The sequence below is a fragment of the Halichoeres trimaculatus genome, unplaced genomic scaffold (genome assembly GCF_033239565.1).
Source record: "Halichoeres trimaculatus isolate MK-OKI-2021-1 unplaced genomic scaffold, fHalTri1.1 fHalTri1_scaffold_4, whole genome shotgun sequence".
Classification (NCBI taxonomy): domain Eukaryota; kingdom Metazoa; phylum Chordata; class Actinopteri; order Labriformes; family Labridae; genus Halichoeres; species Halichoeres trimaculatus.
The window spans coordinates 5,061,927-5,079,336 of NW_027437182.1; the positions used below are offsets into that span (position 1 = coordinate 5,061,927).

The 17,410-nt window shown below is 37.8% G+C and overlaps 2 protein-coding genes across 2 annotated transcripts; both read right to left on the reverse strand.

The window, feature by feature from the left end:
- Positions 1–654: 654 nt before the first annotated feature.
- LOC141788792 (alanine aminotransferase 2-like) lies at positions 655–5,230 on the reverse strand. Its single transcript, XM_074667863.1, has 11 exons — positions 5,126–5,230; positions 3,910–3,999; positions 3,671–3,779; positions 3,438–3,571; positions 3,112–3,355; positions 2,952–3,031; positions 1,901–2,037; positions 1,332–1,506; positions 1,070–1,225; positions 841–953; positions 655–760 (listed from the first exon to the last, which is right to left on the reverse strand). The coding sequence occupies exons 1-11, from the start codon at positions 5,228–5,230 to the stop codon at positions 655–657; spliced, it is 1,449 nt and encodes a 482-aa protein (XP_074523964.1).
- A 428-nt stretch (positions 5,231–5,658) lies between these two features.
- LOC141789055 (retinal Mueller cells isomerohydrolase-like) lies at positions 5,659–16,129 on the reverse strand. The gene is made up of 14 exons (XM_074668336.1): positions 16,007–16,129; positions 14,986–15,068; positions 13,290–13,440; positions 12,694–12,801; positions 12,092–12,233; positions 10,975–11,122; positions 10,702–10,783; positions 10,451–10,583; positions 8,808–8,953; positions 8,609–8,738; positions 8,372–8,486; positions 6,478–6,572; positions 6,272–6,383; positions 5,659–6,187 (listed from the first exon to the last, which is right to left on the reverse strand). Exons 1-14 carry the CDS (start codon positions 16,015–16,017, stop codon positions 6,042–6,044), a joined length of 1,602 nt encoding a protein of 533 aa, XP_074524437.1. The 5' UTR covers positions 16,018–16,129; the 3' UTR covers positions 5,659–6,041.
- Between the last annotated feature and the right edge of the window lie 1,281 nt (positions 16,130–17,410).

The window sequence follows — 17,410 nt, forward strand, 5'->3', positions numbered from 1 at the left end:
ATTTTTCGCTTCACTTTTTCTTTTTGGTTTAAATGAAACAACATTTCTCATATTAACACAGCTTTAACAGTTGGTGTAAGGATTTTATTTTATTGATTTTATTAAATTATAAATATTGCAGCTTCTAATAATTGTTTTTACAGCTGATGCACTTTTAATGTAACCTTTAATTTTATTGCACAGTCTGATGTCTTATTCAAGCAAAAATGCCTGGATCTCTGCAATGTTGGAACTTTGAAGGTTTGCTCAAATGTTGCAAACATTAGAACATAAGTTCTCTATTATTATTACTATTATTAGAAATTTTATTGAATTTTTCTTGCTAAGTCCACAATAAAGACTAACAACACAAATAATACGAAGTATGACAAAATCAACTGGATAAATGATTCTGTGAGTAATGACAAACTACGTAGTGATAAACTATAACCACGAAATTTAACAAAACATCAATTATGACTAAAAAATAAATGAAAGGATAAGAGCTTAACTGATTAAATTAAAAAAAAAATGATGCAGAAAAGACAGGAAATGCTTTGTGAGTAATTGGCTTAATGGAGTTTAAAGTCTTAGGAAAACACTAATGTACATGTGAACAACATATCCTTGATCCTTAATGTTTTTTTAGGATAATGAGCCAGGTTCAGATTGTCATCATGATGTCTCAGTCTTTCTTTGTGAGTCCATGAGGCGAAGGTGAAATGAGCGGAGCCGGGTCAGAACCTCCTCCAGTGAGTCAGGAGGGAGAAGGAAACACAACCTGAGAAAGAAGAAGATTAAACAGTCACTTTTAATTTTTTTTTTTTTTTAAGAAAACACCTGTGGATGTGCCAAACTCACCTCAGATGATGTTTTCCTGCTGGTTCTTCGTTCTGACTCCCAGCGCCCACTAACACACCTTCCTCCGTCAGCAGCCTCTGACAGTACAGAACGTCTGCCTCCACCTGTGACGTCTAGAAATGGATCATAGAATCAGTAAAGTCAAGCTCATCCTAAAATTTATCAGCTGGTAATCCTCTGTGAAATGTCAATGTGGAAGTTGTGTGAGCATTCTTGTGCCTATTCCCACCTCTGCCTGCTCCATAATCTCAGCAGGTAAACGCAGGCGGGGGTAAAGGTAGATTCCCCCAATCACTGGCTGACAGCTCATCCCAGGTAGACCATCCAGAAACTTCTGAGCCCGCTGAGCATTATGGGACAGCGTGGTGTGAGTGAGGAGGATCTCCTTCAGAGAAGAAGGAACAGCACAAAGTCAGCCTGGATGGATAAATGAAGCAGGAATGACTCATGAATGTGTGTGTGTGTGTGTCAGGTGTGTGTATACGGTTCACCTGTGTGTATGTGTCATACGAAGCCTCTCCAGGTGTTGGCGGTTTGACCATGAGGTGCAGAGCGAGCTGTCCAGTGACTGGAGCGCAGATATCCGTGCAGAGGAGAGTGTCGACAAAATGTTTCACCCCTGAGTCCATGTTGAGGATCTCCATGAAACCTGTCCTCAGACCACACCTGGGACACAGGTAAGTTATGAAATGCTGCTTTAGGTGATGGGCTCAAACATTTTTATTCAGTATTTGTTAGAAAAGGGCAATATTTCAATCATTTCAGGCCCCTCAGCTTTCATAATGAGGAGATTTGAAGCCCTAAACACAGCTGTTGTTGGAGCTGAGAGTGAAAGCTGCAGACCTAGGGGTGAATTCATTAAGATACAAGTGTTGTCCAGCAGGGGGCGACTCAGCTACTGCATTATCCCCATGAGAAAGTTAAATAAATATTGTCAGGTTGTCACAGTAGCAACAACTGCTTCTCACAGCATGTACTTCCCAGCAAACCACAGCAGAAAAAACAACAAAATTTTTGAGATCAACATCTGTAAGTTCAAACTTGAAGGTTGAGGACTCACTCTCCCATACGGGCACTGGACAGAGAGTGAAAAGAGATCAGCTCCACCTTCTCTGAGATTTCCTTTCCCATCTCAAACAGGACTTTCTTATATGAGATAAACTCTCTGCCTTCTCCAAACACGCTGTCCTGGTACACCTGGAGTCAAAAATAATCAAATTAGGAAAAAGATTAAAGGAAAGATTCAGTTGTCTGTTGTCCATAAGTCGGTGTAAATTATTTTTTTTACATTCATGGCTGTTCATCCACTATACTTCATATCTAATGATCTATTATGCTTCAGAAGACCCTGCTTGTAATTATTTTTAAAACAGTCATTATCATTAATATTATTGTTATAATAATAATAATAATAATAATAATAATAATAATAATAATAATAATAATAATAATAATAATAATAATTAATATTATCATTATTATTATTATTATTATTATTATTATTATTATTATCTTATTTTCTATGTTGTTGAAGATTATTTGTTGTATACTAAAGTTTTGAGTTTTCTTTTGTTTTACCTTGTGTTGTAATTATTATTATTATTATTATTATTATTATTATTATTATCATTATTATTATTATACTTTCTTTTTTCTTTTATTATATATTTTGCTGTACAGAGCTTTTTTTCCTTTTCTGTATACCTGTTATTCAAAAACTTCTAATTAACAAAGTTATAAAAAAAATTAATTAATTAAAGAAAAGGGTTAAGAAATGTTTGCAAAATATGGCAGCAAATAAAAAAAAGATGAATGTAACATTTTAACTTGAATTATATTGTTGCAAAACAGGTGTTTTTTACTCTAAAGCATGTTTTTCTAGACCCAAATTAATTTTAAAATGCACATATATCATACTTTTATATGGTATCCTTTAGGATATAACTGCATCTATCCAAAATTATAATATATATACATTTTTTACGTTAAAAAATATTCTGATAAATCAATAAAAATATGAACTTTTTAATCTAAAATTTTTCTATTTTTTCTCAGGCAGTCTTGGGCTTCCATAGACGGGATGATACAAATGAATTCCAGCTTCAGCTCACCTCATCGACCAACAGAAGGAGTCTCTCAGCCGCTGCAAACTCAATCACCTCTTGAATTGACTTCCTGTCCTGCACGTGACCTGAGAAAACAAACAACAACAGAGTCATAAAAACTTGGATCTGAACAAGTGTGAGTGTGTTTCCTTTGTGTGTTTTTTACCTGTGGGGTTTCCAGGGTTGCTGATGTAAATGGCTCTGGCCTTGCAGCGCCCTCTAGCAGCCTTCAAAGCTCGGTGCAGCTGCTGCAGGTCTACAGCCCAGCCTCGCTCCTCCATCAGCTGATACGGCTCCAGAGTCACCCCAGCCTTGTCCAGGAGGGGGGGCAGGGTGTGAGGGCAGGGCATCGGGGTGAGAACACCTGTCTGAGTCTCACCTTCTGCTCCGGATATCAGCTTCACAATCACCTGAAAACAAGAGATCAAAACACAAGACTTCACCATAAAATGAGCGTCCAGGGCCGTCGCACCATGATACTGACAGTCTCACCTGTAGGGCCCCCTGAGAGCCCGAGGAGACGAAGACGTCTTCAGGGTTTGAGGGCACGCCTGGGTCTCTCTTCATGAGGAACTCAGAGATGTTTTGTCTGATGAGCAACATACCAGCAGAGGCTGTGTAGGAGCCTGTTGGCCCATCATTAGATATGTTATTCTAACTATTCAAAAATATAAAAATATAAAAAATTGAAGGAAAACATAAAAATAAAAAACTGAAGACCTCACCCAAACTTTCTCCATCGCAGATTTCCAGAAACTTCTGAGCTCTGTGTCTGACATCCAGGGGCAGATCTTTGTTTTCCAGGAGCTCAGGGTACAGACACACCGCCAGCACCTGAGAGACGAAGGAAAAAAAAAAACATGACAGAGTCCAACCAAAAAATAAACAATTTAAGACACAAAAGAGACTGAATTTGTTCTAAAGTTATAAAAAAGGTCTGAAAAGTGTGTGAAGACGGACTGACCTGACGCAGAAATGACACAGGTTTCATCCCTGCCTTGTGAAAATCACCTGAGCTGACGTCAATCACTTCTTTGAAGGGTTTCAGCGCCCCCTGCTGAGCAACACAAATGAGACATTATTTAAAAAGTGCATTTTAGACAAAAAGCTCCCAGATTGATTAAAACAACTTTTAAATATATAAAAGCGACTTAATAGACATTTAAGGGAGAGGACTAGGGCCACTGAAAAATACATGAAGCGCTTTTTTTTTAAATTAAAATACTGATTTTGTTCTGAGAAAAAAGGCCCAAATTCTGAAATAAAAGTCAAAAATCTGGCTTAAATATAAGAATTCTGACTTTTTCTTTTTAGAAAAAATAGTGATAATTAAAAAAAACTATTATTATCATTAGTATTACTATTACTATTATTATTACTTTTATTATTTTATTTATCTGTTTATGAATTTATTTTTTACTGACCCTTATCTCAGAATTCTGATGTTTTTTTTCTCAGAAAATAGTGATAATTAAAAAACTGTCATTATTAATATTATTTATTTATTTATTTATTCATATTTTAGTGACCCTGATCTCAGAATTCTGATGTTTTTTCTCAGAAAAATAGTGATAATTAAAAAACTATCATTATTACTATTATTTATTTATTTATTTATTTATTTATTTATTTATTTATTTATTAGTGACCCTGATCTCAGAATTCTGATGTTTTTTCTCAGCAAAAAATGGCAATAATTTTTTTATATCTTTTTCTATTTTTTTAGTGGCCCCAATCCTCCTCTGTAGACATCTTTATAAGTTTACAAAATATGCTATTAATGAAATATACATCAATATATTTTTCTACCTTTATTCTTAGAATTTCCTTTTCAAAGCTATAATATTTTATTGTAATTTTGTTTTATCCAACATTTTTCATTTATACATTGTTTTCTTCACACATTTCACAAAAATTAGGAATTCTTTCATGTTCAGTCTTAGCAATCAAACTCAGACAGAAGAGGAGAGGAAAGTCAGGAGTACACTTGTATTAGATTTAAAATAATAGTTAATTATTTGAAAGAAAAAAACAAAACAAAATAGATCAATAAAAAAGTTCAGCAATTCACTGTAACCAGGTAATTTATCTGCATATTTTTTAAAACTGATCTGAAGTCGCTTTTTCTGATCTAACACATTAAGAAAATATTCAGCAGCTTTTCCAGTGAAGCCCCTCACCTGTGTGATCTCCTGCGTGATCTGTGCAGCCAGACTCTGCAGCTCACTCTGTGAAGACGCTCTGATCCCCTTCACCCTGGTGCTCACATGTTTCAGGGAACTCATCGTCTTCCTTATTAAGATTTCCAAAAATATTACCACCAGGAACTGGGAGGAAACGTCAGACAGACTCTGGAGAAGCTTCAATTAAAGTTGCATAACTTGAGCGTGCAGCCTCCTACAGATCTGAGGACATACCTATGTGAATATCTAACCAGTCCTCTGAGTCTCTGTTTTATGAGTAATCCTGAAAACTTTGTCTCTCTGCACCGATACAAAACCTGTTTCTGTAAGAGTGAACTTTGCACATATGGAGCCACTACTTCAAGAAACACGTCTGCTGAGGGGTCAGGTGGGTTTTCGAACGTCACAGGAGCCAAAAAACTTTGTAATAAAATCATCTCACTTAAAAAAAAAAGTTTGAAAGAAGAAACCAGAAATTTGTTTTAAAACATTTTTAATCATGAACCACAGCAGATTATGAGGCCTGACAGGCTGTTTCATGCACCTGTTACAGAAACATTTATATAAAGTTTAAGACATTTAAAAAAATGAGCTTCACATCAAGAAATGTGAAAGGAAATTTTCATCCCGTTTAAAATCAAAGTCCTCAAAAAGTCCGAAATCTGAACTCTCAGACTTTGTCCTTCCATCATTTGAAGACATGCAAACACAGACAAAAACACAGAGGTTGGATACTGCTCATAGAGATTATAGCCTTGAGCAAAGAGGATTTAAATACACATCCTCCAAAAAAAAAACTCTTCATGCAGATCAGCAGGGGAAAATTAAGTCATAAACATTGTTTTTTTACTTCTTGATGCCAACGATTCTTGCACATCTCAGTCAGTTTCATGAAGCGGTGAAGGATGGAGGCTCATGGTTTGTACAGGCCGTGCAGGGTCACAGGGATGATGGTCTCAACCTCCGCCCGCGCCACCTCCGTCAGCCTCTTGGCATCCAGCACCAGGAGGGATCCCGGTCTCTCTGCACCAGGCTTCACCACGATGCTCAGCAGCACACCTGAAACACACACTTCAAGCTGATCTCTTGTAATAATAATCTTGATGTTTGTTTGTGCATGTGCTTTTATTTTGTGAGCTTTACCGTCGTCCTCCTTCGTGGCTCCAGGTCTGGGGACAAACAGCGGCTCTGAAGGGTAGCAGTCCTCCTCCTGCCACAACCAGGTCTCTTTGGTCTGAACGTTCAGCTTCACTATCTACAGGATCGTTAACAACAGAAACATTAGGGTCAGAAAAACCTCCTGGATCTCAAAGGAGACTGACAGGGTTTGCTTCTGGACAGGCTCTCACCCTGTCAGGTACGAAGTGGTTCAGTCCCAGGCCGTAGGTGAAGGAGTATTTCTCTCCGCTGCACTGGGAGTAGTTAATCTGAGGGAACTCAAAGGCTGAGAGAAACAGAGAGAAATGTGGAGAAATAAAGTTTGCATAGTGTTTAAATCAGGACTGAACAAAGCCCAGATTCTCATCAGGAAACAAGTCGGTTAAAATTTTTTTAGTCTTTGTTTTCAGGGAAGTTTGATGCGTCTCTTACAGAGGGGGAAAATAAGTATTGAACGCATCAACTTTTTTCTCATTACATTCATTTCCAAAGATGCAATTCAAACAAAATTTCTGCCGTACATTGGTATTAACTCAAATAATCCACACAAGTGGATCAGTGATTTTTGGCTGATGTGCAGAGCCATTTCTCCTCCAAACATGGTCTGTAGTATGACAGCCCAAAAGTTCAGTTTTGGTCTCTTCTGACCAGACAACATTCTCCCAGTATTCTACAGGCTTGTCAAGATGATGTTTAGCAAACTTTAAACCAGCTTCAACATGAATTTTCTTGAGGAATGGAGTCTTGCGGGCTGAGCATCCATAGAGGCCATGGCTGTGGAGTGCATTGCCTATTGTTTTCTCTGTAACAATTATACCTGCTGCCTCCAAGTCTCTCTGGAGCACTTTCAGGGTGGTCCTTGGCTCGTTGAGTACTCTTCTGACTATCTTTCTGACTCCCTGGTCAGAAATCTTCAAGGAGCTCCTGTGCGTGGCCTGTTGATGGTAAGGTGGTGCTTCTTCCACTTGTGAATAATGGCCCCAACGGTGCTGACTGGAATATTCAGGAGCTTTGATATAACTCTGTAACCAGTTCCATTCTGATGCTGAGCAACAATCAGGTTGTGAATGTCTTCAGAGAGCTCTTTGCCTTTACCCATCATGAGGTGTGTGGTATTTAACTGCTTGGTGAAAAAATGACCTTTTTTACAGGACCATCAATTTGCTCTAGCCCAGCAGATGTTGGTTTGCACTAATTGAAAGTTCAAGTAATAATTACTGACAGATTTCAGGTGGTATGGTGCATTTTCTTACCAAAGTATACAGCCTTTCCATGGTGTGTTCAATACTTTTTTCCTGTGTTATTTTACTTAATTCCACATAATCATTATTTATGGACCTGAATGTCGTGGTTTCATTTTGGTATTGAGTTAATACCAATGCCTGGTAAAAATTTCATTGAATTGCAGTTTTGGAAATACATGTAATGAGGAAAAAGTTGACGCGTTCAATACTTATTTTCCCCGCTGTGTTATATACTTATATTAGATTAGAAATGGTCTGACAGTAGTTTGCAGACACAGAGTTTTCTGAAAGTCCTGCAGACAAAGGTCTCTGGAGTCCTCTGTGCCTTTAGTGAGGGACTTCATGTGTAGTGGATCAGTGGAGTTCCTGATACTAACAGCCTTGAACCACCTGCATCTGAATCAGAAGTGAGGCTGACTCTTACAGCAGCAAGATGTGCTCCTGGACCAGTGAAACCCACACTTAGAGATTTATTTCTCTTAGTTCAGGATGTCAAGGACTGTCCTTTGTGTGTGCATCTCCCGTGTGTTGGATGGAGACATATGTAGGAGGACGACCTTTAATTACAAAAATATCTTAACAAACAGCCAATTAATAACTGTGAAAGAGAGTAAGGTTGTCTTGAAGGTCATTTACATGATTAAAAATGTTGAAAAACGTCAAAAAATGCTCAAGCACTGAGACCCACTTTGCTGTCCCCTGATTCTTGCTTTTTGCTTCAACACTTGGTGCATTTTTTGAAGATTGGACGTAGAGAAATTTTGAAGTTCAATAGTCAGAAAAGATGAAGCCTCTGCTTTAAAGATCTGTATGTGAATGTGGCTGTGTGTGTGTGTGTTACCCAGTCTGGGTCCAGAGAACAGGACTTCAGGTTCCAGCCACACGGTGCCATCACTGCGGAGAACAGCAGTAGCCGTCGTGTATGGCAGAGACACCAGATTCTTCCCCTGCTCCTCCTGAAAACACAGAGAAAAAAGTGGAGAAAAGAGGCTCTTATTGGAAAAAAAATCACAAACAGAGAGTAAAAATACTCTTTCAGCTCAAAAATCCTGATTTGTGCACGTTGTGTTGGACTTACTTTGTGTATATCCAGCGGCAGAACGTATCGTCTGACCTCAGGCTGAGGAGCTCTCATCGCCGCTTTCTTCACCTCCTCCCAGTCCTCCCTCAGGTTGGCCAGGTACAGGTAGTTATACACAAAGTCGTGACTGTGGAGACACAGGTGAGACTAAAGTACAGTTCTTAAAACACACACACACACACAGGGTCACACTCACCCTTTCCAGGTGCAGAGGTCGACCACGATGAACCCCTCCTCCTCCTCGTACGTGTTGATGTGGTGGAAGACGTTGAACGCTGACGTTCTGAACTTGTGGCTGCTCAGATAATTTCCAGGGTCCTTGGTGGCCAAGTGGAACCAGGTCTACAACACACATAAACACAAGGACACACACATAAGAGCATGTCAACAGACCGTCCAGGAAAGACCGTTCAACTTTAATGCCTAAATTTTTATGTTTTTTGTGTCTTTGCATGTGGTCGCTTTAGTGCGTTTTCAAGGCCTTATCCTCTATTTCTTTTTCCTATTCTGAGAAGAATTTCAAACAAATATTCTAAAATGTTTCCTTAAGTTTTTGGTGTAGGTTGTTTGTTCAGAAGATGATTAGGACCAGTAAAAAATATATATGTCCAATTTTTTTTTTTTTTAATACCATTTTTTCTGAGGGAAAAAAGTTAAAATTCTGAGATTAAAGTCTGAATTAAAAATAAACAATAAGTCTAATTTTTTTTATCTAATCTTTTTTTTCTGAGCTATAAGTCAGAACTTTGAGAAAAATTCTGACTTTTTTCTCAGAAAAATTAGTAAAAAAATAATTTGGTTTCTTTTTTTTTTTTTTTTTTTATTGCAGTGGCCCTAATCCTCTTCCATAGTTTTGGCACAGTGTGGCCTCAGGAATTTTCAGGGATTTTTTTTTTTTTTTTTTTTTTTTGAGATTTCCAAGTTGCATAATAATAACAATAATTGTGCATGTGAATTTCATTTAGGAAACATGATATAAATATAAAGAAAAAAAAGAAAAAAAGGGGAAAAAAATACAATAAAATGAAATAAAAAATATAGAAAAATAATTATGAATAACTAAATAACTGATTACATTATACACACAACCAATAATAGGTCAACCTGATTCAGGAGAAAAGAGAAAAAAGAAAAACTGTGCAGCAGTCTGTAGGACTTTAAAAGCCACATGTGCCTCCTGTACAGGCAGGGGCGAGACAAACCGAACAAATGCAAATTCACATACATACATAGCAAAATCTAATACTCAGGTATCTATGACAAAAAGTATACATACATATGCACACACTCTTATACACATACATATGTATTTCAAACAGAGAGGGCTCACATCTTTGTATTATATTATGTATTATATTATATTTTGTATAACCTGTCGTTGGTCCAGTGAGCTCTGTGAATGAGCTTACACTGAATGAGGCTGTGTCTGGCATTTTCAGGGAATTTTTGAGGTTTGTTTCTTCCTCTTCCAGGTGACTTTTGACCCCTTTCAATATTTCATAACTGTTGTGATTCTTTTTGTGGTCATTTTGTCAAATAAAAAATCTCTGCTGAGTCGTACATCCTTGTGGATTATTGGCAACCTTTTTTTTCAGACATGAAGTAAATCTTTTGGTTGTTTAATGATACTTTTGGGTTATTTGTAAGCCATTGTGGTTGTTTGATCTTATGTAAGGATCTTGTTTTTTAATTAATCTGAGATATTAACAGTGAAATCCCTCTGCATGCAGCATGATGTGTCTGAAATACAGCTCCCAGCACCTTTTTTTAACATATTTTCTCTCTTATCTCGTCAACACCATGAGCATGAGCATCCCACTCTTCTTGCATCTGACTTACCCCCATCGTCTCGTTGGGCTCGAAGCAGTCCATGTACGAGGTTCCTCTGATGCTCCACGCTGAGAGGAACTTCAGCAGATTGATCTTCACAGGCGGCTCCACAAACACAAAGTAGTTCTTCGTCATGCCGAAACTTCACACAGAAAAACAAACAAGATGAAAAACGTGAAGATGAGAAGATGAGGAAACTTTTTGAGGGATAAATTGATGCTGTGATGATATCTCTATGAGGAGTGGAAGAAAGTGTGCACCTGTGTATGTAGGAGGGTTTTAACCTCTCACTGCTGGGCAGCTGAACCACCACCTGAGACTTCTCCAGAGGGTTTGACTCACCTGAGACCAGACAGAGGGAAACATTAACATTTAAACATAAATACTGCTGTTTTCTTTGTGTGTGCGTAACATGAGAATCTGAGCTGAAAGAGGTTGAAGTGATTCAGAATAACAATCTAAAACTTCACACAACGACAGAAAATCTTCATCTGATATTGATTAAAGTTTCCTTTAACTTCAGAGCAGCTCACCGTCCTCAGCAGGAGGGATCTTCACGATGTTATAAGCTAGACTCATGTTTTTACCAAAGCAGTTCCCGATGTTATAGAGCGAACCATCTTTGTCCCTGTGGGGGTGGGCCGTCACCCCGTTCACTGAGAGGTACTTACACAGGTCCACCTGGTTTACAAATACAGGAAGACAAGTACAAGTACGGTTTATACGATCAGAGGTACAGAGTGACAAAGGTATGGGAGCCTGCATCTGCCAGGTAAGGAAAAATAAAAAATAAATAAAAGCAAAATCCTGAGATAAGAAGTCAAAATTAGGTTAAAAGTTAAAAAAAGAAAAAAAAAGGTATTTTAAAAAGATTGAATTAAAATAAATAAACAAATATATCAAATAAATTAAATATTTTTTTAAAATGTGTTTTTTATTACATCAAATTAAAAGTAAATTGAGTTAAATTTGTTTAGTCAAGAACACAGGATAAAAGGACTCAGTTACAAGCTAAATGATTCTCATCCAGAAATAAAAAAAAATAAAATAAAATAAATTATCAGAATGATGTCACAACTATTAGATACTGAATTGAAATTCAGAATTTGATAAAAATATATGATTGAAAATGAAAATTATTAGATAATAGGTAGAAATTTTGAGATATAATATCAAAATTATGAGGCACTTTACTGAAATAATGAGAAAAAATAAATAAATTTTGAAAAATGATGGCATCATGAAATTAAAAGGCAAAATTGACTGAAAAAACTGACAAGTTTGGTTGAAACTATTAGATAAACTACCAAATATCAAGGTATTAAATCAAAAGTATGAGAAAATTCAAAATAATTAGATCCAAAGTATGACTTTTGGTAAAAAAAAATATATTTACTTTTTTTCTCTTAATTTTGACTTATTATCTCATATTAAAACTTTACTAGGCAGAATTGGGCTTCCGTACATAGGAATCAATGCAGAGATGTCGAAAAGCATTTTTTATATCATTGTTTTTATCTGTCAACTGATAAAAATAACATCAATACATGAAGAGCTGAAAATTCAAAGACACAATCGTCACAACAATAAAACAATAAAATGATTTATCAACTCAAAGAGTCAGTGTGTCATCGGCCAATCAGCTCTCACCTTCTCCAGAGTCTCCAGCGAATCAGGATCCACTTTGGTGATGTAGTTGGTTTCTGTGACAGCGTAGAAGTCTTCGCCGATTGGATAAATGTTCACTAAGCAATTATCAGTCACCTCCATGCCTCTGAAGTAAGAGAAGAACCTGCAGAGACGAGCAGATCAGTTTGTTTCTAATGTAATCAAACACTTTTAATCAATATGCATGTGTGTCTAAAGCTTATTTAACCTAATTAAAAAAACAGCTGACGCACAGAGATAAACCTCTAAAACACACCCAGCCAGAAATGTCCAACAGGTGTTTTTCATCGCCTCCTTATTTAAATCCAAACAGAGCTTCAGCAGCTGTTTTCAGGGTGACACTGAGGGCGAGAGTGTGTCCAAAAATCTAAACCTGCCTCACATTAGCTGCACCACCTGCTGCACCAGTGTTATATCAGTGTGTGTCCTTACTACACAGGGATTTCCAGCTGCATTAACAATATTTTCTATCATTTAAATCTTCTGAGGTGCACGAATCAGCGTATGATAAACAAAAAATAAGGAGTGAAGATAAAAAAGTGGTGTTTTAAAATCTAAAATTGATATTTTCAAGTGAGATTTACCTGGAGAAGATGTTTTTACAGGGGTCTGGGTAGGCCGCTGTCCCAAACTCCGTGATGACGACTCTGTTCTCTGTCATGGCACGAACGTACGCATCCGTCCTGATAAACCTGAGCAGAAACGATGATGAGAAGAAGCATAAATCTAGAAAATATTTCACAGTCATCAAACTGTAAATCACTGTAAATATGACATCCATTAAACCCTTCACTAACTGTGCAACATAAACAAAACATCTCTCCAGCAGTTGGAAGATGCAGAGGAAGGATTTTTGTGGTTTGTAGCTGCTGTGTGTCTCTACTCCAGTACTGTTAATCTGCTCTTGCAACATCCCAGTTTGGACGACTCCAAAGTCAGATGTTTTCTTCAGTTGCAAACAGAAATCAGATGTGGTAAAATATCTGTATCAGGATCTGGATCTGCACCAAAATGATAAAAAGGAGCCAGATTTTTTCGTCGTCAGCTGAAAAGAATGAAAATTTCCAACGCTGCAATGTTGAAAACTCCCCTAAAAATTCCTGACGCCCACACTGGGCCAAGAACTGAAGAAAACATTTCATAAACCTCACAGTTGAGCTTCTCAGGTGAGAGTTCTTACTTCCTGTAGTAGGTCACCTGACCTTCCTTCAGGTCAAACTTGTGGATGACAGCCTGACCGTCAAACAGGTGAAGGAGAGGTTCATCGCCAATCTCAAAACGACCAGGACCCATCCGGAGGAGACTGCCGCCCAGCCATGACGGTATCCTACCTGCAAACACACAAAAACATGTCCGGATGATTCAACTTTATGACACTTTAAGAAGTCAAATAATGAAAATATAAATCTTTATAGTTGATATGCAGTGGGGAAAATAAGTATTGAACGCGTCAACTTTTTTCTCATCACATTTATTTCCAAAGATGTAATTCAAACAAAATTTCTACCAGACTTTGGTATCAACTCAAACAATCCACACATGAAAAGAAATCACAACGTTCAGTTCCATAAATAATGATTATGTGGAATTAAGTGCGATAACACAGGAAAAAAGTATTGAACACGCTAACTGAGACTCATCTAATACTTAGTGGAGAAACCTTTGTTTGCAATGACAGCTTCCAGAAGCTTCTTGTATGTTTGAACTAATGGCCCACACTGCTCAGGTGTGATTTTGGCCCATTCCTCTGCACAGATTGTCTTTAAATCTGGAATATTCTTTGGTGCCCTCTGGTGAACCCTTTTCTTTAGTTCTTTCCACAAATGATCAGTTGGATTGAAGTCAGGTGATTGACTAGGCCATTCTAACAGATTGATTTTCTTTTTTAGAAACCATTTGAGAGTCAACTTTGCCGTGTGCTTTGGATGGTTGTCCTGCTGGAAGGTCCAGCCACGTCTCATCTTCATCATCCTGGTGGATGGCAGCAGATTCAGATCAAGAATTTCCCCATACATGGCTCCATTCATTGCTCCGTCAATTATATGAAGTTTGCCAACACCATGAGATGAGAAACAACCCCATGCCATGATGCTTCCACCTCCAAATTTCACTGTTGGTGTGGTGTTTTTTGGCTGATGTGCAGTGCCATTTCTCCTCCAAACATGGTCTGTAGTATGACAGCCCAAAAGTTCAGTTTTGGTCTCATCTGACCAGACAACATTCTCCCGGTATTCTACAGGCTTGTCAAGATGCTGTTTAGCAAACTTTAAACCAGCTTCAACATGCCTTTTCTTGAGGAATGGAGTCTTGTGGGCTGAGCGTCCATAGAGGCCATGGCGGTGGAGTGCATTGCCTATTGTTTTCTCTGTAACAATTGTACCTGCTGCCTCCAAGTCTTTCTGGAGCAGGGCTGGGTTAGGGTTGGTATGGTGCATTTCCTTGCCAAAGTATACAGCCTTTCCATGGTGTGTTCAACACTTTTTTCCTGTGTTATCGTACTTAATTCCACATAAGCATTATTTATGGACCTGAACATTGTGATTTCTTTTCATGTGTGGATTATTTGAGTTAATACCAATGTCTGGTAGAAATTTTGTTTGAATTGCAGCTTTGGAAATAAATGTGATGAGAAAAAAGTTGACGTGTGCCAATTTATTTTCCCCACTGTATGTAATACTGGTTGCATTATTTTTAAGGGTCTTAAATTGTAGGTATCCGATCAGTATCAGCAAAACATAAAACGAAAAATCGGATTGAATCAGGAGTAAAAAAAAATCTGTATTGGGGCATCCCTACTATTGTTACAAAACAACTAAATCTTAACAGATTTAATTCTCTAAAATGTTAAAAATCTTATTGCTCTTTTCCTACAGTACCTTTGATCTTTGCAGGTATTGGCTCATTCAGCTCCTCCACCGTCTCAAAGATCTTCTTGTAGCCTCCAGCAGGATGCTCAACACTGGAGGAAAAACAGAAACCAAGTTTAGGAGAAAATTCACTTCCAAAGTTGGACAAATGATTTATTTATGGTGCAACTACAGTGACCCAAAAATAAAAAAGTTGAAGGTAACTTCAAATGATGCATTCAGAATATTTCCTGAATTGTTTGTCTACTATAAGGTGCCCTATACGCTTTTCTTATAAAATGTATATACAAATTTATGGGTTGATTGGTTGATTACTAACCCTTACTCAGCTCACAATGAGCGACACAAGGTTTAGATCCTGTTACTGGAAACATTGGTGCAAATGTTTCTGAGTTTTAATTGCTGTCAAAATATGAACTTTGTTTTTCCTTTTTAATTTCTTTTAATCCATTATTTGTTGTTCAGCTATTAATATATTTATGTTGACCTAAGGAGGACAGAAACCTTAAACTACTGATGCTTGGTCACAACCAAAAAACACAACCTAAAAGCTTTTTTTAATTTACCTTCTTTTGTAACAAGAGAGTATCTTTAGTAGATTTTGCTGGATGAGCATCATGAAATAAAGCCTTAAAAATCCAAAGTTTATGCTCAGAGAAAAAGAAGTTTGTGAAGAATTATGAAAAGCTGCAGAAAAGCTCCTGAACAGACCACGTGGTGAGGTTTGTTTTGTCATCTGTCAGCTCCATTCTCTGTATTTTTCCCCTTCAGTCACAAACAAAACATCCGAATACTCTCCAGTTAAACATGAGTTGGACTTTCAAAGTAAAACTGCAAATCTTTCAGCTCTAAACCAAAGCTCATTCACTTTTTTCACCCATTTATGGAAGAAACATTCAGGGAAACTTGCATCATGCATATTTTGACTTTCTCGTTTTTTCTTCTGTTAAAGAAAAGATGAAACGTCACAATTCACTTCCTTAAAGTTTGTCTCCCGCACAAAAGTAAAGAAAGGTAAAGTTGGACTCACCGGCTGCCCATGCTGCTGTATTTTCTCCTCACACACTCACACACACTCAGCCTGTAAAGAGACTCTGGCTGGCATTTAAACCAAACACAGATTTCCTGCGGTGAGGGATGGAAACTCAGCCCACTCCTCCCTCCTCTCGTTTCCTCCCATCCTCCCCCTTTCCATCCTTCCTCACTTTCTCCACTGTATCCCCCTCTCCTTCTCCCCTGATTTCCTCTCAAGCCCTTTGCTCCTCTCCTCTCCTCCTCCTCCTCTTCTTCTTCTGGTCTTATCCCGAGCCGAACAAGCCATCTTTGTCTCCTTCCTTTCAGGCCTCTGGCCCTCGGCTCCTCGCAGAATGTTCTCCGGGCCTCAAAACAACTTCTTTGTCAACCTGGGAACACAAACACTCCCTCACCTACCAGGATGTGTTCAAACACAGTCAGTGATTCTGCAGTTTTTCTTCTGCTTCTGTTTTACGTGGATCTGCATGTAGAAAGAATCCAAAACACCAGTAATTAGTTCCAGACAGCCTCAGAAAACACTCAGAAACTATTTTAATTGGCTCACGTTGAAAAGGGGGGAAGGAGGGACAGAGAAGAAGAGGAGGGGGAGAGGAATGATTAACCATGTCTGGCCTTTTTTTATCCCTCCGTCATTTTGATGAATGAAACGAGAGCGCTGAATAGAAGGATGACACAGGGGATTAAGAGGAATAGTTGAATTATAAAGGGTTAAAAGAAGAGTCATCCGTCATGCAGCGTTTGTGCAATCCTGCTCTGTGTAGGCTGACAAACTCATGATGGAGGATGTTAAGAAATAAAAATTAAAAGTAAATTTAAAGGAGACAAAATGGTTTGCGTAGCTTCTGTTCAAAGCGTTATCAATTTTTCAATTTTGACTAAAAAGGCGCAACTGTGAGATTAAAGTCAGAAATCTGGGAAACAGACTTTATTTTGACTTTAAAGCTCCTCAGAATAACTTAAAGGTTTGTGTTGATTTTGGCGCCCCCTGTAGACAAAGCATCTTTTCTTTTTTGGAGCATGTTTTTTTAACTCAAAATTCACCCCTAAGTTATTTCTCAGCACAAATTGAAATATATATTTGCAACATATAAAATAAGGGCTTTTTCATCCATGAGGGAACTCACTCTGACACCTACCCCCAGCAGTGTTTTACAGAAATTATTTATTGGCAAAAAAAAAAGGATTAATTAACATTGATACTGATGGTCTTGTTTGCTTTTGTAGGTCATTTAGAGTCTAGAGGATTAGGGCCGAGGTCATTTCGGGTGTGTTGCAGCAACAAGCAGCACCCGAAAACACACAGCTCCGTAACAAAAGCCCTTCACAAACACCACGTTTCCAACAAACCATAAACACAGAAAACCATGGGTTACTTACCAGCCCCGGCGTTGGTGGTACT